This window comes from Bombus affinis, chromosome 15 (genome assembly GCF_024516045.1).
Source record: "Bombus affinis isolate iyBomAffi1 chromosome 15, iyBomAffi1.2, whole genome shotgun sequence".
NCBI classification, from domain to species: Eukaryota; Metazoa; Arthropoda; class Insecta; order Hymenoptera; family Apidae; genus Bombus; species Bombus affinis.
Window position 1 is genome coordinate 8,913,709 of NC_066358.1, and position 24,801 is coordinate 8,938,509.

General features: G+C 37.6%; 1 protein-coding gene across 4 annotated transcripts; it reads left to right on the forward strand.

Moving 5' to 3' along the window:
- The first annotated feature begins 33 nt into the window (after nucleotides 1-33).
- On the forward strand, nucleotides 34-24,159 carry LOC126924673 (peroxidase-like). 4 transcript variants are annotated; one of them, XM_050739403.1, is made up of 14 exons: nucleotides 34-210; nucleotides 12,167-12,294; nucleotides 14,969-15,104; nucleotides 15,205-15,398; nucleotides 19,015-19,191; nucleotides 19,714-19,910; nucleotides 20,489-20,684; nucleotides 21,959-22,156; nucleotides 22,234-22,381; nucleotides 22,508-22,664; nucleotides 22,732-22,902; nucleotides 23,363-23,561; nucleotides 23,680-23,785; nucleotides 23,867-24,159. In XM_050739403.1, exons 2-14 carry the CDS (start codon nucleotides 12,171-12,173, stop codon nucleotides 23,970-23,972), a joined length of 2,109 nt encoding a protein of 702 aa, XP_050595360.1. In that variant the 5' UTR covers nucleotides 34-210; nucleotides 12,167-12,170; the 3' UTR covers nucleotides 23,973-24,159. The 4 variants fall into 4 exon arrangements, with proteins under 4 accessions (XP_050595360.1, XP_050595363.1, XP_050595362.1 ...); XM_050739406.1 differs by lacking the exon at nucleotides 34-210 and adding an exon at nucleotides 322-554; XM_050739405.1 differs by lacking the exon at nucleotides 34-210 and adding an exon at nucleotides 1,753-1,927.
- Nucleotides 24,160-24,801: the final 642 nt, after the last annotated feature.

Consider the following 24,801-nt stretch of genomic DNA (forward strand, 5'->3'; position numbering starts at 1 on the left):
GCAGGTCAGTTTGCTCATTCAAAGTGTTAATACAATGTGAAACTAAAATCCGTGCAACGAATCGGGATATCAGTTACAAACGAAATATTCACGTGCTCGAGCACACAAGACAGGCCCAAATACTAACCATCGTTTATCGCATGAGCGCTCGTTCGTGTCAAGGACGATCTGTCAATTCCCAAAATCCCTAGCCAGTTCGTACGAAAAGTGGTAAGTATGGATACCTAAGAACTACGACCGCATCTCTGTCTCGCTAAAATACCACCACCACGTGCATATGTTTATGACCGGTATAGGGACTATAAATTGATTCAAAGCGAAAACGATTTTTATAAAAGTGGAAATCGCGGAGGTGAGAAGCGTGGAAGGAACGTTTCTACAACCGACTCGTTTCTATTCCCTCAATTTCTCTTTAGATCGATTATTATTACGTTCAATTGTTAAAGCGAGGATATCGGCTCTTATACGAGAAGAAGTAAATCCTAAGACGAAAGGGAATTGCTCGAGCGATCGCGTCTTTTTTTTCTCAGCATAGTCGACAGGGGAACAATAAGGTGAGTTCATCTTTACCACATATTAAATAACGAACGTATGAATTTTACATCGGGCATACATATACATCGGACATTTTTAAAATTTACGATTCTCTCTGATATATCGTGCTGATCTAACCGCGTAACAAACAACCCCATTATACTTTAATAGAGATTTCCAATACAGTCGACTGGATTTCCACGTTTCGCAATAACAGAAAATTTTATACGATTCTCCGCGGATAAATACGTTTATCGTCTTGTTAAAACGGAATGTTATTATACGACTTCTGCTTCGCACAGTAACCCCACGTTTTCTCTGTTATCGTTGCAATCTTCGCTTCGATTATCGTCGTAGACCATATTTGTCAACAAAAGCGTCGTTTTTCGTCTACCTTAAAATCTACCTTTTGATTAATTTATATCCGGCTGAAATTCCCAATTAACATGCTTCTAAGGTGTCTCTCTCTTCTAAGGTATCCTTCCATGCACTGGCAGCGCGCCGAGGACCTACGAAACCTGTAACATTTATATTAGTTTTCGTTTTACATTTTAGTTACTATTATCAAACAACAACAAAATAGTAATCTTTCCAACGATAGTTAGGTAAGATTTTTCTCCAAATGCGACCATCGATCGAGCGGACTCTTACGCCGCAGTTAATCGATCGATCCTTTGAAAACGCGAAGCATGTAACTTCTTACGGCATTCACGGCTACTGAAAATTGTAAAACATTTACTGCGAGCGATGACTGGAATTGCCGGAAACATATTACGATCGTACAGCGTACAATCGCCTCTCCAAGTACCTACCGGTTTTAAATATCATTCCTTGAATTAATGTCGGTAATTTTTCAACAGCCTTGGTAGAACCTTTTTTTGCCTAAAAAAGTAACAAACGAAAGAACGTTCAAAGAACAAGCGGTAGGAAGAAATTCTTTGGTCCGCGCCTTTATCCTGGCAAAAATCGAGCGACAGCGCGCGGTCGAAAAATCAATCGTTACATTATTCAGCGTTTTTACAATGCGATCTATTTAAGAAATAATATCATAAGAAACTGTGATCCTTTCTAAACACGAGTATTAATCATTGGAATGGTATACGGTTCGAGCGGTGCTAAAAATCTTTGTAGACCGAGAGCTTTTGACAGCGTGGGGTACCTGCCGATCTACGATCGTAACTCCTGCACTTTCTCCCACCATTTATAAAGTTCGGCTCATATCTCGCACTCGTTCAGTCGTCCTGCCAACACGTGTTTGGAATATTGGCCGAGAATTGGCAGAAACCGCGTATGAAGTGAAGTTCCGCTCTAATATCACCGATTTTGTGCGTCGCGAACGAGGTTCCAGCTGGTCTGGAAAGTTCGGTGTTTTCGAGCAGCCAAAAATCTTCCGGTGGGTCTCAAGTTTCATTTTCTGTCAATTACGCGACCGCAGATCCGTACGGATCGACCGATCGTTCGTTGCACCGGTGAATCAACAGTATTTCGACTTTCGATACCGATGCGACCACTTTTCGTTTGCAAATTGTCTTTCTCGAGTATTAAGGTTGCTAATACGATGGATAAAATCGATCGTTTTGGTGGATTTTGAGCTACTGCTTTTCAACATCGATTAAATTTCTCATCTGCGTATCATTTAGCGGAAGCTTTAGTGGAAGGTAGAACTTACTTCTTTTCGAAATAGAGGGTAGAGCTTTCCTTTTGGCGTTCGAAGGTAATACGTATCTTTTCATCCAGATTTCTCTCTTATTTTGTAATTTACTAGACTTTTATCAATTTTACTTTCTAACGTATCAAAGATTCGTCGTATAAGTGTTTTTACGTTTGAGCACGATAATTATATTGCCGTTGGAAAGAGTTGCTCCGAACGAATAGGGAAAACCAAAGAACGTCCCAACAATGTCAAGCGATAAGTTTATTTTACATTTATTTTTTTTTTTCCCTATTAAATGATTCCCTCATGTTTGTCGTGTTATTGCATCACACGACCTCGTATAATTACAAGAAGCTGACAACCCATTGAAAGGAGCATAGAACGATTGGTAAATTTACAGTCATTTACTTTCTAATATGAAATCAGTGTTGAATCAAAGACCTATTTGTTTCGAGTAAACAACCAGCAGAAGTTCATAAATGAAATATTCGTTTAGCTTGGAAACTTCGATCTCGCGTAAGTAATACGTTTGTTCAATGAAACGTTACAAACTCTTTCTTTACTGCTAGCATTTCGCGTACATGAAAAACGTTCCAGGCATTCGCCTTTATTTTTATCAGAGTTTAGTAAGCGGGTTTGTTAAGTAAGACCGATGAAACGGCGCGAAAGAACCTTCTCGTTCCAAGCGTATACTCGATACTAGAGAAAACGCCTTGGACTTGCCATTTCAGCAGCTACCGTGCGAAGATTCTAGCAATTAAAGGTTAAACAATGCTGAAGCCGAACTATGAGTACATTCCACTCGACGCCTTAGTCGTATTTGCTCAAATTCTTCTTTGAGCGGGTTATTTCCTATCTTCCCTCTTAAAAGTGAAATAGACAAGAATAGCGAGATCCCCAAGAGAATCGAATATTAGAAAAATTGTAAAAGTAAGTCTTATTTATATTCGTGTAACGATCAATTTACAAAACCACTCTGGAAAATGATACTGTAAAAGTTAATTGTGTTTCGTACAACTCGTAAAACATTGTAATACGGTCTCGAATGTTTCAAGCTTCTTGAATGCTAAGCGTGTGTTACTGCTCATAAGATACAACACAACGAGCAACGAGTATAGAGCGACTTATAATACAATAAATGCGACTGTGCGTGTGCAATAATTTTACGTCCCGCCCAATTTTTGATACCGTATAATTGGAAATTTGTATGATTCGTGTAACATTCGTAATTCGTTTCCTACGCTTGTAATTAGCGTCGCGTCGATTCGTTGCATGTCTACTTTTAATGCATCGTTCGGTTTCATGATCGCAATCGTAGAGGAAACGCGCTCAACTGCAAACATATTTCTTATATAGTAATTAAATGTTTCTATCAAAATTTCAAGTTTCCATCAAAACATTAGGGTTGGCTGATTTAATTAAACATCTAGTTTCTGCGTATATATATATAAAAATTTAATTCGATTTACATAAAATTGCAAAATCAATATTTCAATAGACGCGATATAATGTAACAATATCGGATTAATAAACAAGATTACTTACTGGCCATTTAAATAACCAACATGCCAATAGTACATGTACGTAACGTTATCGTGAATTAATTAATTAGTTGAGTAAAGGATTTATATTCTTCTGAGAATATTATATTATTTCAAATGGATATGCAAAATTGCGTAATAAGTTTGTCGTTAAGTACGAAGAAACGTTTACGCCGAAATACGAATACCCGTAAAAATATTTTTAATTTAATTAATTAATTTAATTTAATTTAATTCCGGTGCGAAACATATCAAATTCTACTTGAAGAATAATATTTCAAACTGTCATATCGAACGTACTTGGAACATTAATTACTTTTCATCGCTCCTCTCTTTTGATATGTATCCACTCCGTTTCGTTGGTCTATTATTCATTACAATGTCCATCACGATCGCAATTATACAAATGTATTAACCAACTCTTGCTTATCGTATTCTCGTATTTTCCATTTTACCAACAACGCACAAGATTCACGGAAAAATAAATAATTTCTAATTCCTAATTTGCAATTACCAGTTACGTGCTTAATCTACTAGTCGCTATCTACCTGACTCGGCTGAAATTTACACTTAGCGTTTGAGTTATTCGAAGCAGGTGGAAAGCATCGATTCGTCCAACGGACTTCCACCGCATAAATTAGTTTCCTACGCATCTGTTTGTATAATTATCGTAAAAAAAGAAAGGAAAAAAAAACAGGTGAAATAATTAACCACAGGATTGCACTTCATTTTCTGTGGTCGAAGTTATAGCCAAACGTATCTCTACTTTCTCTTCCTATTATACCAGCGAATTAGCATTTCTTTGATCTTCGCGGAGCAGTTGTCATTAAGGAAATTCCACGTTCATCGTGGACACGCGTCTTGCTCGTTCTGCTCGTTGACCGTTGTTCGAACGATATTGTGACGAAATAGGTATAAAGTTATTGTGAAAATATTTACGCAATAGTACGCGTACGTTTTAATCATTTTTCTATTAGTTTCAGTGTCGTAAGCGTAGTTAATAGGATTTGACAGGAGATTAGTCTTTCTATAGAAGAAACTATTGGTTTTCTAGCGATACTACCTCGTGTTGATTTTAGAATTTTATTCCTAGAGCGGCTTTCAAATTAGCATAGAACGTGTTCTTTTCTCCGTACGATTTGAAGGTCGAACCTGCGTGAAAGTTGTTTTTGAAAATGCTTTGATAATTCACGTTAGTTCCGGGATGTTACACGTGAACGACCAATGATATTCGTGCTCTATTATACATATGTCTCGTTTTTCGAAGGTGGTCAATCGAGTGTGAAAGTTGTTGGCCTTTAAACGATGAGACTAGATTATATACGACGAATTTCGAGAAGTGATTACGTGAACTTTACATAATTTACATTTTCTGTAATAGCTGTTACGACTATTCAAGCGTTCTAAGAATCAGTTAGCGGACGATCGAAAACAAAATCCAGTATTACGAATAGTCAGAGCGCTTCCTTCGAAGGTGAAATTAACGCGCGCCATCGATGATTCATATTAATCCTGAGATTCGATTCGAGTAGAAATTTTGCAACAGTCGAATGAGTAATAGTCGAATATACAGCCGCATGGCTGCGAGAATCGTGACTTTGGAAAATTACGACGACGTTCCTTTTTCAAAAATCCTGACTTTGCTGGCAGACGTCTCAACGATCGTTAAATAAATAAAGCGTTAGAACGTAGAAGGAACAGTCAAAATTATTCGATACTGGCGCAAAGACGCGAAGCGACAAACAGCAGGACTGCGGACACCGAGCAATTAAATCGCAACGTGGACCCATTTCCAACTTAAGTAAGAGCTTCGAGCTGAAGACGCGTAATCACCTGAAAAGAACAGGTACGATCAGTGGCGACGATTGCCATCGATGTTTTGTCAACTTGTAATTACATCCTTTCGTAATTAAGTATCACACGGACGGGAAATCGCGAAATTGCCAGCAGAGAAGAAAAAAAACTGGGACACAAATCGCGTCACGTATCGCGTATCAGCGATGGGTACCTCGTTTCTCATCGAAGAACCCCATTCTGATTTCCGACCGCAGAAAATTCACCAGGTGGATTCTCGATCAGCCATCAGACATCATTTGCCGTTTATCGCGGTTTCGAAACCAGACTCGTTTATGTTATCGGCAAAACTCGTTCGTAACAATCGAAATTGATCGATACGTAAAAATACGAGCGCTCTTCAATTTTACCGTCGTTGGTTGTTGGTCGTATAGGCGTGGCGCGAATGATATCTGGATTTTCATTTGGTCGCTACCTTCTCGTTGGTCTTCGTTGATGGACATCGCGGGATTAAATCTCAGTGGGAAATGGCCAGCTCGTAGCTTGCCTTTTTTCCGAATTTCTAATTAAACGATAAACGAAAATAAGCGTACTTGTACCTCGTAATAATCGCGTAGCTGATATCGATCAATTAACAATAAGACGACCTGTAATTAGTCGTTTCATTGTTACACGAGCTGTTGAATGCTTTTATTCGGGTAAACAGCTCGATGTTGCGGTGAGCTGGCTGGTGGGTGAATGTAATTGCTTATAACGACAAGTATATAATTAGTTGCGCGGTTTCAGGTAGACAAGCCACGAGATCGGATCTTTTAATTATCTTCTCGATTAAACGGATAACCAGCGGTGGATTGTCCGAAGATTTTTACACCTGCGAGTGTAAAGTTTCGATTCGTCGAACAACTGTTAGAAAGCTATCGTAGGTTGTCGAAGACGAGATTTTGTATTTTGCCCTGTACGAAGAGAATACTCTTTCTGAGTAACTTTCGATCAGCGATTAAAGCTCCGATATATAATGATGATAATAATACGAAGCGTTATCATTGAACGATAAGAAAGGAATTTAGCTTTACTATTGCGTAATCAACTGATAATCATAAAGTCGCTGGCAGTTGGAAATTATCAAATTGTTAATTCTTTGGCGAGAGTAATCCGTCTTATCGGAACAGGTAGAGAACAGAGACTTTCGTTTGATCGGTGAATGCAAAATTAAATTTATGCGATTAATCTTCGTCGCGTGAATTTGCGTGACGCGTTTATCAGAAGCAATAGTTGTAACTCTTGATAATGCAAGAGTCAAGTATAATTCTTGGTGGCAGGAAAATTGCTTGTAAATCTTCGTGGAAAGGAATACTTTTCATTTCACTTAGGAGCTCGTACTATTCTATGCGAATAGTTCGTTCGAGATTACTCGATTATCAGATAAACGTACTATTTTGTAACGCGGAAGGAGCTTCGAGGAAAATATCGCTGCGACTTTTCGTACTTTATCTCTCAAATTATATTCAACTTGTACTTAATGAAAACGTTTATATTCTTCGTGGAAGAGTTAGATCACGAGCCGAGGACACCAATTCACGTCCTTCATCCTTAAACAATTTATTATAATTTATTCCAATTATAATAATTACAATAACTTATTTCAATAACAGAGATATTAATATTACAAGGTTGCGAACTTATACAGAGTTTCTAACGCACACGGAACTCTTCAATTTCGCAATCCCTTTTAGGTAGACGATTAAGAAACCACATTTGCAAATTTATACATCACAGGTCTATTTCGCGCAACATCCTTTCCAACAAGTCATCGTTAAAGCGAAGCGAACAAAGCTTCCAAACTCGTTTCTGTTTCCACCATCGCAACGTAATATCGTATTTTAAAAATTCACGCTATTGAAACCATCCGCGAATTATTAAATCTTGGAATTTTTAAAAGACAGCATCACGTTGCGCACGGTACGTTCGCAACGGCCGAAGAATTTGCGTCTCATCGCGATGCTTTCCACAATTTCAAAAGACTCCTTTCAGCTTTTATCCCACTTTTCGTATCAAAGATTCCACGGTATGCCGGCGACTTTCCACAATACGTGTATACCTCAGAAAATGGTTCTCTTGCTTTAACAGTCCACTTCCTTTTGCTTCTGAATAAGTCAAAAGTACTCGAGGATTTCGCGACTTCCTCTGAGAATATCGATAAAGCGATTGCACAATGCCAGTGGACGGAAACAGTGAATCAGCGATCGACTTTCCTATTCTGCCTTCCTGTTTCGTACCGCCGTGACGTTAATTAATCAGAAAGTTAGAACGATTCGGAAAAATTCACGAAACGTGAAAAATACTACATTTACATGTTCCACGGGCGGACGTTGCCGAATCACGAATACGACATTGATGGAAACACGGTGATAATAGGCGTGAAACTCGTAACCTTCACGGCAATGGAAATCGCTTTACGTAATCACGCAATTACGCCGAATGCAACTTCATAACTGTTGAGCTGTTAATTAGCGTGAAAACGCGTGGCAAATTTCCTCGCGGAAAAGCGAGCGAAGAAAGTGGAATTTGCCGGCGCGCGTGTCAGCGTCGTGCTTCTACAGTTAAGTCGAAGATTTATCCTTGTTTATCCTAATTTGCAATATGCTTGGTATATTTATGAATTAGCAGAAAATGTTTTCCGTTTCTTTTCTCGCAAGATTAATAGTCGATCCAAGCTTGTCGTAACTCTGTTAGTCGATGAAACGTACCAAGTATTTGTACACAGGTTGGACATGATTCGTGCTCGTCTTAGTCGCAGTTGCTGCTCGAAGTAACGTACGTTGACTCCGACGAAGTCACGTAATTCGTCAACGATCGCGTTACAAAGTTGGAGCAACAAAGTTGCGCGCAAACATAATTTAACGAGTCAAATTCACGCGATTTATCCGATAATAAATGCAACGAACGATTCATCGTTTTTCCACGTAAGAGCATCGCGTTTCTTTTCTTTGGCAATGCCTCACGATCCTCAGAGACGTTTCACGCTTCGATTTCGTTCCGACTTCTGACTCGGCAAATGTTTTCCTGCATAATTTTCATAATCACGTTACTGCCGTCGTTCGTTTCAGTAGCGCAACTTCACGGTACCTTCCGAAGTCTGGACAAACAAATTGAGGCGGCATTTCTCATCATAGAAACAGTAAGTCGGATTACGAATCAACCGCAGTAATTTAGCGTGTCCAGTTGCGTGATACAAATTACCTGGTCGCAATTACCTTGTCAGTTCACCTCTAGTTTCATCAATCAGACGGGAGATCGATTAGAAAAAACAATTGGAAAAAAAAAGAAACCCGTAACGATCGAGTTCCATAAATGGAGAACAGGTTTCGCTTCGGCATGGCATTGCCAAAACGGTGAGTCAACAAAAAGAACCAGGGAATTCCTATAGCAGAGATCGCTTCAGCCGATACCTCTTCCGTCTTTTTTTTTAAATTATACAAATTGTAGAAAATTATAAAAAATCCTTTAAATCCTAATGATTCGTACTCTACTCTGCGATCATTATCGACGTAATACAGCTTCACATTTCCTGTAAAATTAATAGTAACGCGATCAATTATACATAATCAAATGAAATTTTTCTCCTCATTTGTAGTCGCTCCATAATGATCATCCTCGTTAGTTTTGGTATCCAAATCGATGCGAATAATATTAGATTACAGGCCTTTGAATTTGCAGCTTCAAACCAATCAAATACATTTGTACGTCGAAAGATATACGAACGTTCCGATAGAAATTCACGAAAAAATTAGTGACATGCAACCGGAAGGCGTTCGCGGCACGTTGCGCACAAGTTGCCGAGTTTCTCGTGCACCGTTACTGCAAAATTGCTCAGCTACGCAACTTTGTTTCGATAGAAAACTGCTCAATACGAAAGTGAGAAGAATCGGTCGGTATTTTCGTCGCGTGCTAAGTATTAGGTTGTCCGAAAAGTTTCTTTCGCTTCATAAGCTGATAATAGATAAACGACAATTTCTGTATATTATTTTATCGAATTAGGTATGATCCATTTCCTTCTATTTCTATTCTTACGTTCGTGCATAATTCAATAAGCTAATATAAAACAAAAAACATTGCGCGTCTATTATTTCCGTATAAAACGGAAGAAACTTTTTGGAGCTACCCATGATCTTTTACGCTTAGGATTCTCAAAATATATCCACTTTTCATCGCCAGTCACAATTCGCTGGAGAAATGACTTTCTTTCGTATCTGGCGAGCAGCATTTCGCAAGTGGTTTTTCGGTTTTCCTGCTGTCTTTCATTCAGTTCACGTGGAACCCATTTTCCCACCTTCTGGATCTTTCCCATGGCTTTCGAACGTATGGAGACGGTTTCTCGTGTCACGTTTAATTGATCAGCGAGTCGTTGTTGCGTTTGAGCGTCATCCGCATCCAACAATGCTTGCAATTCGCTGTCTTGAAACTTTTTCGGTGGTCTTCCACGTTCTTCGTTGCTCGCGTCAAAATTGCCACTTCTGAATTTTTTAAACCACTCGAAGCACTGTGATTTACCAAGAGCATGCTCACCGTAAGCCTCGACAAGCATTCTGCGGCAGTTTTCTTCAAATGCTAACAGAAAATCAATGCTGTCCGCAAATCGTAGTTTCCAGGCAGAAAATTCGACATGTTCAACGCTATTACAAACTATGCTGTTGTACGAAACTTGTATTGTTCTGAGTCGAAAATGTTCGTGAGATGTCAACAAAGACTTTTGGCATCAATGACGCAGTTTAGTGATAACTACATTATCATCTACAGGCAAATTCCGGTTTCATACTTACAGATCTGATGTCCGATACGATCTTGTTCCGCAGTTGCAACGAGTATCATAAACTGTATATTGTTCGTTTTCGTTATCGCGATTCATTGGTATGCAATATAATTGATTGTAATAAAACACGCGAATATGTGCGTGATATTTGAGTAGCAAATCGCGTTTGTCCAAACTGTGGCGATTGAGAAAATTTTCACTCGTCCGTCGAAGGATATCGTTGGAGAAACGAATAAGGTTCTTTTTGCGTTATAAAGTTACGCAATATTAAGAATCTTATTTATAAGAATGTCAATATATGAGAATTAATGAACGAAATATTTGTCAAATTACAAAAGAATTCTAGAATTCTATTCCGTAGATTTGGATGATAAAAGAGCTTTAATTAGATATAGCGATATATTATATGTTTTTCAGAAACGTAAACAATGTAAGCGCGTGTATCCGTAATTAGGATACATATTCTGTTGGTTAGTAGGTTGAAATCTCGTAATTATTTCCGTCACGTAAACTGAGATATATTACAATATTAATGAAACCAGTTTTCCAACCTCATATAGATACGTGACATAAAATATGACTACGTTAAAAATCTCTCAAGTTGTTTCGCCTAGTACGTACAGATTGGATGAAAGCCTCGAAGAAAATTTTTATCACTGACAAATTTCACAATTCGTCGTTTATTTTATTTCAGAGCAATCTAAGTCAGTCTCTACGTGCATTAATATGCACATTCAGATTACTTCTCCTACGTACTTGAACAGCAATCCTACGACAATCCAAAGCAATTTCTAAATGTTCAATTTTCAAAAAATGCGAAGCTACTACGGTTTCGTAGAATGGCAGGAGAATATGCAAGATCATGCAAATTGTAATTGGCTGAATTATTTACGTGCAAAGGATAGTATCGTACATGATTCGAACGTATTTCTGGAATGCATATATTCCCGACAAGATGCACCTAAACGTGTCTCAGGCATTACACGGGTTACATTCGAAGGTGTCTTTTTTTTTTATTAATAAAAGAAGGCGAGGTAAACGCATTGGAATAGCATGCATTCAGTAGCGAATCGGATCTGAAATAACTGACAGGGATACGACGTAAACTTTTAAAAACCGCATTTCACGAGACAGATGAAAATAACGTTGAACAAGAGCAACGTCTATAGCCTTTAATATTTATGAAAAGCGTTTACCGTTTTGAATAAAACGATTACAATGCCATAAATATTCCTTACAGGTCTATTAAAATTTCGTATATTTCAATCGTGTAATGTTAATAATTTCTCCATTCAAGAAATTCAACTTTTATATATATGTATAATTGTCATAATTTATTATTCGATTATTTAAAGAGAGTAGATTTTATTATCCCGTTTCAGTCGTTTCGTTTATGCTGTAGCTGGTTAAACTGGAAAAAATATTTATTAAACAAACGTAAAGAGATAAAGTAAAGAGATACATTTATGCGTATATCTAGGTATACGTATAATCCTGAAAGTAGAATGTTCCGCTTATATTCGGACAACGTTCATCGTTGCAACGTTTTTCCATCGCAATCGTATCGAGCCCTGTTGAAAACTATCAACTAAGCGTGTCGTAAACCAGTTGCCTCGAAAATAACTGAGGCTCGTAGAAAAAGTTCGATATCTCGTTTATCGTTTGATCATATCGATGTCTGATAAAAATTTAGATTACTTAGATATTATTTTATTTGCCACATAGTAGAGAATTAAGAAATACTTTGAACAAGTATATTAATTGATGGAAATTTTTGTTATTTTTCAGCTTCCAGTTACTAATTTCTTAATACGATCTCGACCTATATTTCAGAAACATGAAGGGACGAAGAGAATGGCGGACTGTAACAGCTTTCCTTGTTCTGTTACTAACAAAAGAAGCAAGCGTAGCGAACGGCAAGAATATCACGTCCGGGGATGAGAAATTCTCAGAAAATACAGGTGAGGCTCTTCGATACAGTTCTCGCGACATTTTCCCAACTATTTAAAATCACGAGCTTGCGATCGTAGTAACTCAAACGATAGTCACTTTTTAGACGCACAATGAGCGTAATTTAGCATCGTAAACCTATATTTCCGCTGCAATCCTTTCGCGAGTTACTACAAATTGGCATAACGTTCTATCGACACTTTCAAATGTTTAAAAACCACGTGCTATTTATTACAACCAGGTGCTGTACACTAAACGACAGGAATTCCCAACTGAGAAAGAAACTAAACACTCGAGTGCATGTGCTTCACAATGCCAAGCATTTTCTTTTATGCATTAATTTCTTATATTTCCCGGAACAGAGATAGAAAGAGAATTACCAGGAAATAGCAAATAATCAGACAATAATAATAATACAGGAAACCTTGTTAAGTCAAATGAATTTGTTTGCAAAAAATTCGTTAAAATAATAATATTAAGCAGGAGCTGAAATATTATCGACAAAGCCAAGAAGAGAGTAGAAAATGAAGAAAACATCGAATATGTTATATGCTACGTAACATTGCAAACATTAATAACGGCATACGTATTCGCTAATACAAGTTCCTGCCGCGTCGAATGGTTATTCAATAACTAATCGATACTTGGTTCGTGATACTTTCGAATAAAATACCGATAATCAAGAGCACGCGTACAGCGCAAAGAAAAAACCTGCATCGATATCGGAATTAACCCAAATTTATCGTAACGTATACTTATACTTAAATCGACCGCAATTCGTAATACGAATGTGGTCAGGCAAATTATATAGCATGTCTGCCTAATGAAGCGACATTCTACTTCTTGGAATATTAGATACGTGCTAAACATTTATGCGCGTTTCGCAATGCTCAGCGTGTTTTTACGTCTCTACGAGGTTCCAGCTTTTCCTAATAATCAATTAAAACGACATCGTGAATCGGGCCAAGGGACAGGAACACAGGAAGAAAGAGGGGAAAAACGACACACTCGTACGCGTTCGTTTAAAGCGTTTTCTTCGTACATTGTGTCTGCTTTCTCGAATGGCAATTAAAGCGTTGATAAATCAAGGCAAGGGATAAGAGCACGCAGCGAAAGGAACTAGGGCAACGTGTTCATTGAGCAACAAGTGGAAGTTAAAAACAAGAAACCGCTCGCCCGACAGAAAACGATTGTCTCCTTAAGTATCGCAGTATGCCGGAATATCGGTAATTTTTTCGAGAAACCTTTTCTGCGGTCACAAACGAAAGTATCGTTCCTATGACATTTACTTCGCGGTATCCTTAACACGTAACTCGATATTACCAGCGGAGGAGCAGATTCACGCGACTCGCTGCTGACAAATCAAAGCGCTACTTACAAAACCGTTGCCGGGACACGGGACAACGGTGCAGCATCCACGACGGTGTAAATAACAGGGCGCGAGCAATTTGGCCGCCGTCCAAAGCGATACTCGCTGCGCTGATTGAAATTCAAATTCGGCCAAGAGTTTAGCAAGTGCCCTATAGTCAACGTACGCAGTTGACTAGGTTCGTTCATTTGCTGAGTTGGCTGAGCCAGCATCGATAAGATCTGTCTCGTTGGTATAACATTTATCGTTCCGGCTAAAAGCGGTGAAAGGCATCGGGCCGTAGCAACGAGCGTGTTTCACGATCTATTACGTCGACATTGAATCCCTAGGATTTTCCATGTAGCGCAAGCTGCCGGTTCGATGTTATGCGCGAGATAAACGCGTAAGAAATCCGCCGGTCATCGAACAAGTACTTGCATACATAGCCGTAAGTATAATAGGTAGAAATAGGTAGAAATAGGTAGAAATCGAACGATGATCCACGTGTGCCATCTTCATCGTGAGAAAACGGGATTACCTACACCTGATACACGTGGATACGCGAAGAACACGATAAAGCTGGTATTAATAAATCCCTTTATCCTGATTGGAATGATCACTGTTACGCACTGGTTACCGAGGTTCCGGGTAAACGAGCTGGGAAACAAGTTAGCGGATCGAAAGGCATGCTTTAATTACAACACGCTCTCAGATCAACAGAGAGATGGCCAACGCGCAGGATATTAATTGATCAATAGGGCTACATCAACCAGAATATTAATTAGGCATTATACCGTTGAATGTAATAGAAACACCGGCGAATATAGAACGCGCATGATACGTATTGGCTAATGTAAAATTCGTGTTCTCGATCTAGATATGGCTGAAACTGCCAAGTAAAATTATCGCGGAACCATCGTTCGATTCTGCGCGTTTATCTTGATCGTATCGAAAAATATCTTTATTTCTTTATTGAAAATTGTACTTCCGGCAAGTGTCGCGTGTCACTGGCAATTGGTAACTCACACGGTACGCGAACTCGGGTGTTTAACGCGTTAGAATATTTCCATTTTTTCCTTTCTTATTTTGAAAGAAATTCTCGTAGGAAATGCACGTAACGACGGTACGCGGACAATTTTCGTGTCTCGTTGTATCGCGTAAAATCAACTGACGTTACAGTTGAAGTTTACGTAACGCACTAATTAATGTTAAATCCAAATGGATCGCGTTAACTAATTTAAAGTAGTCATGAAAAATAAAATCCAGGGATCTACAGAGTCACGTAACCCACGTATTAGCCAATTCAGTTTCTAATCGGTATCTCATCTTTCTTTCAGGAAACAAGGAGAAACTGTCGGATTTGGAAGGATCGGAAACAACCTACACCTTCAGTTACACGAACGGTTTTGAAAATGCGTATGATTCATTTCCTTATTCTTCCCATGTGTATTCCTCTAGTTTCCCACAGAGTAGGTACGTATAAAACAGATCGTTAACGTCTATAGCATGCGTATAAATGGAACTAAATTCGCGTTTTATCGGCGTTAGAGTAACTTTATCCATACAATTTAAGCGTATCGTTCGACATTGGGCGAAACACGACGTTCGATATTCATCGAGAGATCAGGTGCGGAGATGCTTTCCGGCGCGTTTGTGAAAAAGCGAGATATCGAACGTACGATGGCTCTTGCAACAATCTAAGGAATCCCACGTGGGGTATGGCAAATACGAGATACGGCCGGCTATTGCCACCAAATTACGGAGACGGTAAGAACCAATGAGATTTAATTCGCAACGATTCCATTTCTTCGTTCCAGCTGTTTGTCTTCGTTAAATTCTTCGCGTCGCGATTTCGTCGCTCTATAAAAACCAAAAAGATATATGACACGTAACATTCGATAAAATTGTTGAACGAACCGTTAAATTAAATTTAAACGCGCCTTTCGCCCGTTTATATTTATGCGTTATTCAATGGTTTTTATCGCTATTTCCCTGATTTATAGACAAAAAAAATGTACTTCCGTAATCGATATAAAATTCAGCGAACGTCACTTTCACTGTCTACAGCTCGATTTAATTCGTTCTGACGCACGCCGTCAGTCAACATTTTACTTAACTACGAACAATTATTCACGACGATCCGCTTATTACGCTGCCATAACGAACGCTTTTTTCTCCACTGTTTGTCGATTTCCCCTGTTAAACGTGGTAAGGCGTGTTCCAAATAAAAAGATCCGCGACGACTGTGAGAAGGTTTCGACGAAATTGAAACACCTTCTTCTGTCACATTTTTTAACCAATTACGTTACGTAAGTCGTCGTTTGCATTCGTTTCCTTTGTGTTTACAGTTTTAAGATACTTTCTCACGCGCACAAAAATATGACACAATTACGCAAGTATAGTTGACGAGGTACAAATGAAAATATAATTCCGAGAATCGTACAACTTCCTGATGATTAAATCGTCGAAATATCGTGCTACTCGATTTCCATCGACGCAACGCTTCGGAGAACTTGGAGTCGAGGCAAATTCTCAGCAACTTTTTTCAAAACTGACGTCAATCGGTACAATTCCTTCCAGCGGTCATGCTTCACTTCGCTCTGTAACGAAACGAACAAAAGACTCGACGAAATTATTCCACGCCGACGACGTATTACGTGGATCGTGATACAAAATCTGCCATTTCCTCGGATCAACGATATTCTTCCGTGAATAGATTTTTATCGCGTATGAAGATAATAAAAAAAAAAAAAAAAAAAGGAAATACGAAATTACGATCAGAATTTCTTCAGCCACTTGAACTTGATTCGCATAGTCATAATAATCTTTGATACCAGACACGTACAAAATCCGGGGTAATATCGTTATTTTGACATTAATTTGAATCAATTGCGTCAAGATTATCTTCTACCAAGATTTACGAAGAAACAAAACCGTATCATATACCAGGCAACCTCGATTATTTTTCAAATAACGCGTTCGGACGGATAAACAAATTCAGTAGCGATTGCTCGGATATGAAAGGTGAGATTTCAGATAAATGCAGCTTTTTACATGTAGAAACGAGCATGACGCAAAAAGTAAAAAGTCCAACGATGTAACGTGTTTATACTGTTTTCTAATATTTTCTTGCAAAATTATAGCGCATAGTTCTATGGTATAGTATTGGCATTAATGTAAATAAACCGAGATAAAATCGAAAACAACTTACTTATTATTTAGTTTTTGCTTCGATTTCCAGATTGTTGCACGTTATCGACGGAATTAACAAACTTCTATAATAAATTGGATTATTAGGTGTTGATTATCTTTATCCTTAAACAAACCTGACATCATTTCATTAAAAAAAATGTTGTTATTGCTACCATTGATTGATTGTACCATTGATCAAGGCAAGTGAAAACAGGCTCTAATTTTGTGTAGTTTTTCTTTTTTATTTGCATGTATTTTACAACCAATTCTCATTGAGAATTGTAAGTAAATAGTTTTGTATAATAACAACAACGTTGACACTTTGCTTTTATTAATTATCTTCATTAAAGAATTCAGCTGTAGACCTGTCATTATCGTCGAATACGACGAATCAGTAACGTGTCGAACATAAACTACGTGATATAGTTCGCTTCTATCAATTGTTGAATTTCTTTCCTTTTTATACGCATAATTCGGTGCATGGGCAACGAAACTTGCTGTCGTTCCTACGGTTAACGTTCAACGACGTCTCCCATGACAAATACCGACTTTCACACGAGCTTGTTTCGATTTCAACGATATAAACGCAGCAAACGTGATTCGCACGCTTAAGTAGGAACTAGTTATCCTTCTCGTTTATAAACTTTACAACGTACGAAACCGTTCTGCAACTTTCATACACTTTTATCGCTACCCTTTCATTTTCGACAGTCGAATAAATACCTACTACCTTATCTATCCGCATGATGAAATTATTTTAACTAAACATCCAAGTGAAATTTATGTAACAGGAAATTAGATTCGTATCGTATCTAATTTATAGCCCTATCATATTTTTGAACAGTTATGTTACGTGAAAACTACCACGTGCCACCGACTCTTTCCATCAAAATCAAGTTGTTATTTCGAACGTTTTCGATCATCCTAAAATTTCTCCTCGACTTCTTCCAGTCTCGTCTTAATATTTTCCTTATAGATAGATCCCTAGGATTCGATACCCGTGTATCATAGCAATTCCTCGTTCTGTCGTAATTATTAATCGTTTAGTAACCGTTGATCAAAGGAGACAATTTAACGATCAACGTGCTATTTCGTAAAATTTAGCGTTTCTTACACGCTAATCCGATAAAATTGCTTAAGAATGTCACATGGAATAATGATATTAACCTTTACGACGATAGTTTTAACATTCTCGGTTGGTGGAGGATGGGGAAATAACTGTACAAGGAAATATCAAATCGTGATGTAGTGGAAATACCGATGCAAGAATGACGAATGGACCGCATCCCGTTTTGTTACACAATCGTTGGTGAACATTATGATTTCGTGACAAACAAGTTTTGCAATTGTTCGACTTTCCAAAACGGAATTAGAATGTGTGCGATCTATGTTATCCACGCTGAAGCGACTAATTAAGTCACAGTGTTTTACGATCGTTCGTGTCTAAATGAAAAAGCATTCGCGACACCTGCTAGTTACGACACGATCGTAAATACGACACGTTCGTGAGTCCTTAGGTTTATCTAACTTTATTATAGTTATTAAACTTTTATATTCTGCAAGCTTATATTTATTATTATTATTATTATTTATTATTGCTTAGTCCGTGCCTTTCGGCTTTGGACGAACCTTCGGTTTTACATCTCTTGTACCTATTTCGCTTCTTATATATCTACCTCCCCTCTTATCCACTCTATTATATCGCACTCCCTTAATTATTCTATCTGTAAAAACTAAAAACTAATGAGTAAAAACTATCGCAACTTTTGAACTTTTGCCTCCTTGCTGTGCTTCCTTCCTGTCGTTCCTCCTCGTCTTGTATTGCCCTTCTCTTCTCTATTATTGCTTTTCAAACTTATATTTATTTATGATAGATTACATACGTGGTACGAGGTTTGAGAAACGTTGGTTAAAAGAGGATATCGAGTATGATGAAAGAAATAACGATTAGAGGCAAGAAAGCCCGTGTAGAAATACATTGACAGAAATTGGACGCGAAATATCGAGAATGTTTGTCGATTAAAAATTACGTAAAAGTTAATGCAATGAAGCTTGATTTCGATTTTGCCATGCGATGCGAATCGAATGGAATCCCAAAAGCAAGGAATTCGTATTACACGCACACATATATCACCTTCATGCGCTTTCTGTTACTATACCATAGTCGCTATTAAACGTTTAATTTATGCAGGAATACGATCGCCCACGAAATCAGTAACTGGAGCAGAATTACCACTTTCTCGATTGGTTAGCTATACGTTATTTCCCAAAGTCGATATCGATGATCCCGTATGGACGCTGGTAGCGATGCAATGGGGACAAATTATTACTCACGACATGGCTATGATCGACGGAACTACTCAATCAAGTAAATTTCAACTTTTTATCGTCTCTTTTCCTAATAAGTATACTTTTCATTTCTATCTTTACTTTTACCTTGCTGAAACTTCGGTCATTGAAATAAAATTCTAGTTAGCGTCCGATTAATCGAACTCCTGTGATTAAAATGAACATTTAAATGTTAATTACCAGGCAAACGTGTCAATTAATCGGCGATAGATCACGGCTTATTAGATCGTTCTTAAAACTGGTTTAAAGTTAAACGTTACATTTCGATAGAGTGCTTTGCGACTTTTAAAAGCGCGCGTAGGCGCCTAATCTAAATTACGTTCTAATCTCAACGCAAGGTTAAAGCACAAAGAGAAAAAAAGAAAAAGGACAGGAATAAGCCGAGAAGTATCGTATAGCAAAAAAATTAAAAATTTTTTATCACCGCACGTTTTTCACAATAGCTTTTTTACGTATAGGAAATATTAATAGAATATTTCAAAATCGTGTCGACCTTATCGATATCCAATTGCCTTACTTTTAATTAACTTCTATGCAACAGAACCACACACGACGCAGTGCTGTACCGAGGATGGGCAATTGGTAGACCCGTTGTTGCTTCACGGTCAATGTTATCCCATAATTATACCTTACGATGATCCCACCTACAGCAAGGCCAATATAAGATGTCTCAACTTCGTTCGTAGTACAACCGACCTTGACCGCAGTTGTGCATCTCGATACAAACCAGCAGAACAGGTTTGCTATTTCTTATACCTGATAGGCCTAGTCGTTCATTGCTTCATTTATTACTTCATCCACGGAAATCGAGAGTAATCCTCGGCAACACGAAACGACGTGTTCGATTCGTGAAAATATTGAGAAACATAATGAGTTCGCATAAACATAAATATGAAAGCATCAGCTGCCTTTACTCGAACGGACGTATCAATCATTCTATCGATTACCGATGCACCGTGCCACACTATCATTGACGGTCTGACAAATTATTTTGATTCCACCGTCGATGATTTAAGTGTAATACAATATGTATCTGATTAAGGATACGGTAATTGAAGAAACGAAAAATGAAGGAAGAACTAATTTTTGGATTAAAATCAAGTTTGTCCTAAAAAAAAAAAAAGTAAATTCCTCTAAGCTCATAAACCTGGAAATTACAATTTTTTTTAATTTATTCGACCACAGCGGCTGTAACATTTGGTTAAAGAAACTTTAAACTTCTCTTCGCAGAAAACTCGTTTTAATTCTTTTCTTTAAGCGCGCGTTCTACTCGGTCCCCCGTGGAATTTCACAATGTCGTAAAATAAATCTTTCAGTTAACCGTCGTAACGCATTTCTTGGATCTCTCTCTGGTTTATGGATCCAGTGATCAGCTGGCGACCAGTTTGCGAGCCGGTGTCGGCGGCCGCATGAACGTCGAGATACGACGCAACAGAGAATGGCCACCTATGGCAACCAACAAGAGCCAGCTTTGTGAAACCACGGATCCTAACGAAATTTGCTATCAGGCCGGTAAGCATTGACGAAATCACGCTGCGGCAATGCGATTGCGATGAATATTTGCGATCGAATGTCCGTGTCTAATAGACAAGGAATCGGTATGCAATCGGTTATCAAAAAACGAAGAAATTATTTTCATTAAAAAATCACCGACAGCTTTCGATTAAAACGCTTAATGGATATTATACCGATATCTAGTCAACTGATAAAAAATCGAACAAATAACTGATCGAACAAATAATTATAATAATTATTTTCCAGTAGCGATTAAGATGTAAAATGATCGACAGCGTTAATTGTGTAACATAAGAATAAAATTCATTAACATCTTGTTACCACATTCAATGACACGTTGTATTCGGCTGATTTCATATTCAGCCTGAACGCTCGCGTGTCACTCGTTTTATCATTTGCTTATGTACTAAAACTGTTAACTACTCGAACAGGTTGTCTCACCGACCATTAAACATAATCTTTAATACGTCAAGTACTGTTAAGTATTGACTAATGGCCAAGTTTCGAGCGACAGCGTTATACGAGGCAACGTTCTGATTAAAAGATACCTTTCGGAGATAAAGAAATTTATAGCCACTAATTATTAAGTGGGCATTGGTTAATGAAAGAAAAAATATTACATACATAGCTCGATGGTAAACTTGTTATCTTGGAAATCTAGTATATCGGATTTAACGATTAAAGTGTAGAAGTAATTAATTATCTTAGGATTACCAGCGTTTATGAGTTCATAATTCATAACTATCGATATAATGTTAGTGAAAGTGGTTCTTGTTACTCGAGTAAAATATTTTCCTATACAGCTGTACGGTGTAATTCGCACCGTTGATTATTTATTACATTCTTTAAATCCATTTTTTGATTGCAATTAAATATAGCCTTTCTTTATCGCGTTAGAAATTTTTATTAGACGAATTTATAGTTGTTTAAAATTCTTCTTCTATGTGATAACTGTATTGCATTACATTGACATGCTGTTTCTTCTAAAACAAAGAATTCCTTATTAAATTGGTTTCATAAGTGGTAACCGCAGTATGTATTTCTTATATAAGTCGTTTTCGAAAATGCTATTGTTTGATATTAGCTAAATAACGCTATAATTAAAGGATTTGACATTTTTATTTATCCCCTTTGCCATGTTATTGTATTATCTCCTTTGGGTCGTAACCCAACGCGTATTAAAACATTCCGCTTGTAGTTAATAACATGCCAGACGTGTTTCATGTATCTTCGTTATTCGTTATTAACGAACGATTCGATTTCTATTTCAGGAGACACGCGAGTTAATCAGAATCCCCAGCTGACTATTTTGCAAATAATACTGCTTAGGGAGCATAATCGCGTCGCTGATGCTTTAGCTCGTTTAAATCCACATTGGACGGACGAGACGATATTCCAAGAGGCGCGGCGAATTGTAATCGCAGAACATCAACACATTTCCTATTACGAATGGTTGCCAATATTTTTAGGTAACGTTAAATGTTTGTTACATTAATAGATATCTGATTGTTCGATAATTAATATTACGTAAATATCGCGTATCTAGGCATTGAGGCCACGTACGGTAATAAGATTTTATACAACACCAAGGACTACGTAAACGACTATGATAAAACTGTAAATCCAAGTGTTCTGAACGAACATTCGAACGCAGCTTTTAGATATTTCCATTCCCTTATCGCCGGCTACCTCAAGTAAGTTCGGTAGTATTATCACGGTTAGTATAACGATATTCCAATCGGATCGGAACAAAATAAATTCATCGGAAAGCGAAAAAGATTAAGAAGAAAATTTTGTTTTACTCGTTTGGCGAATCTCAGCTTGGTGAACGAGCACCGACTTTCAAACGGTGCCTTGAGGCTGAGCGATCACTTCAACAGACCAGGAATTATCGAGGAGTGTAACAATATGGACGATTTGACGAGAGGCATGTCTTATCAGCCAGAAAAAGCCAGCGATCAATTCTTTGACGCGGAGGTACATGAAACGTTTAAACGAATCGCAATCAAAATAAGTCAAACCGTTCAACTTGCACATATTTCAGATCACGGAATTCTTATTCAGAAACAACAGACCACTGGGATCTGACCTTCGCGCAACAGATATTCAGAGGGATCGCGATCACGGCCTCGCGTCGTACAACAGCTACCGCGAATACTGCGGTCTACCAAGAGCGAAATACTTCACTGACTTCACAGATTATATTTCTGCCTCGGTAGGTAAATATTTTCCAAAGAGAAGATCCAAAATTGCCAATAAGTTTGAAATACGATAACACGCAAATATTAGATCGAAATGTACGAAATATTCGTTGTTTGCAGATGAAATAAACATGTGCTCGCTTCTCATCGGAATAAGTATATTTTAACGAGACTACCGGAATTACGAAACAATCGTGCAACATCGTTTGTTCAGTCTTACAGAGAACACCTATAACTAAAATCAAGATCCAAGATAATTTGTTTGTTACACAGTTCATAGTAGGATTTCACGCTATTTTTCTTTGCATTTCTATCGCGTAATAGGGCAAAAGTTCGCGATGAATTACACGTATTATATAATGAAGCCGTGATAAATTCTAATAAAAAGTCACGATGATACAATTATCATTGTGAATTGATATTGGAATGATATTATCATGTAACGAATATATACGATAATCTCTCTATTCATAGAACGTGGCAAAGTTGTCTGAACTGTATCCCAGTCCTGATGACGTCGAACTGACTGTCGGAGGATCATTGGAAGAACATGTGCCGGGTACACTTTCCGGTCCTACGTTCTTGTGTATTCTTACCAGACAATTCTATAAAACACGAGTGGGTGATCGTTATTGGTACGAAAGAGGTGACCACCAAACAGCGTTCACTATAGGTAAATGTTTCATGTTCTCATCGATGTCACTATTTCGCAGCTAATAGATAAAGATTCTCAATTTTGAGAAAAGGATTTTTCAAAGATTTACAAGCCTGCGACTTCTATGCTTTTGCAGAGCAATTGAACGAGATTCGAAAGGCCAGTATATCAAGATTATTCTGTGATAATGGCGATCACATCGCAAGCATGCAACTAAGAGGCTTCCAGCAAGTATCTGCATCGTAAGTTTTCTATTTCTATATCACGATACGCCTCATGGTTCGATAACTGCCCCGTCCAATAAGTCTTTTCATTAATTTCAGTAATCCTATCATGATTTGCGACAACATTCCGTCGGTAGATCTTTCGCTGTGGAAGGATTACGCCCCGGAACTGGCAAATCAAAAATACACCATACCTCCATTTTAAACAATAAGAATGATTAACAATTTCCACGGAATAATTTTCTTATTACCAAATATCAATCCGTTAAAAACAATTTAAACGATACGCCTGAAGTATTATCGATAGTTAACGTAAAATTGTAACAGTTTATGTAATTATGCAAGTTGTGCCTTACGTCCTATTAATAAAATGCATTACTTTTTTTAATTTAGTTCGAGCTTCGATATTTTCAAAAAATCGGCAAATTAAAGAAATCAACGGTTCACAAGGGAAAAGATATATTTTAAATGTACAACGTAGAACACGGTGTCTACAATTTTTTATTACGTTATTTAGCGTTGATAATGCGTTTACTCGTAGATACAGAACGTTACTGTCTGCTATACCAAACTGAACACTTAAAAATTTGTTTAAGTGAGCAAAAATTCGTGCTTTTCCTATATGTAACTTTTCAGCTAAATTTAAAGAACGATTAATCCGATATAACAGATAACAAAATCGCAATAGGGGAAAAATATGCGTGATCTTACGTGTTTGAAATCGCCGGCAGATCGACATTTTCCAATAATGTTTGCGAGTAATGAATAGACATGTCGTGTAATATCGGTGGTTCCCATTCGTAATCGTTGAAGCAATTTACGATATCATACAAATATCGGTATCGGCGATAGATAAGAGATTAAACTTAAGATGAAGATAGCTTTCAAAAAAAGAAAAAAAAAACTTGACATAGTTCGTTATTTCAATTATTTTTTCAGTTTGGAAAAAAAGGTACTAATTGTTTGTTGATTCCGTGAAAAATTTGTATAAATAAAATTTTGTAACATATAATGTTACGATATTCATAATTATC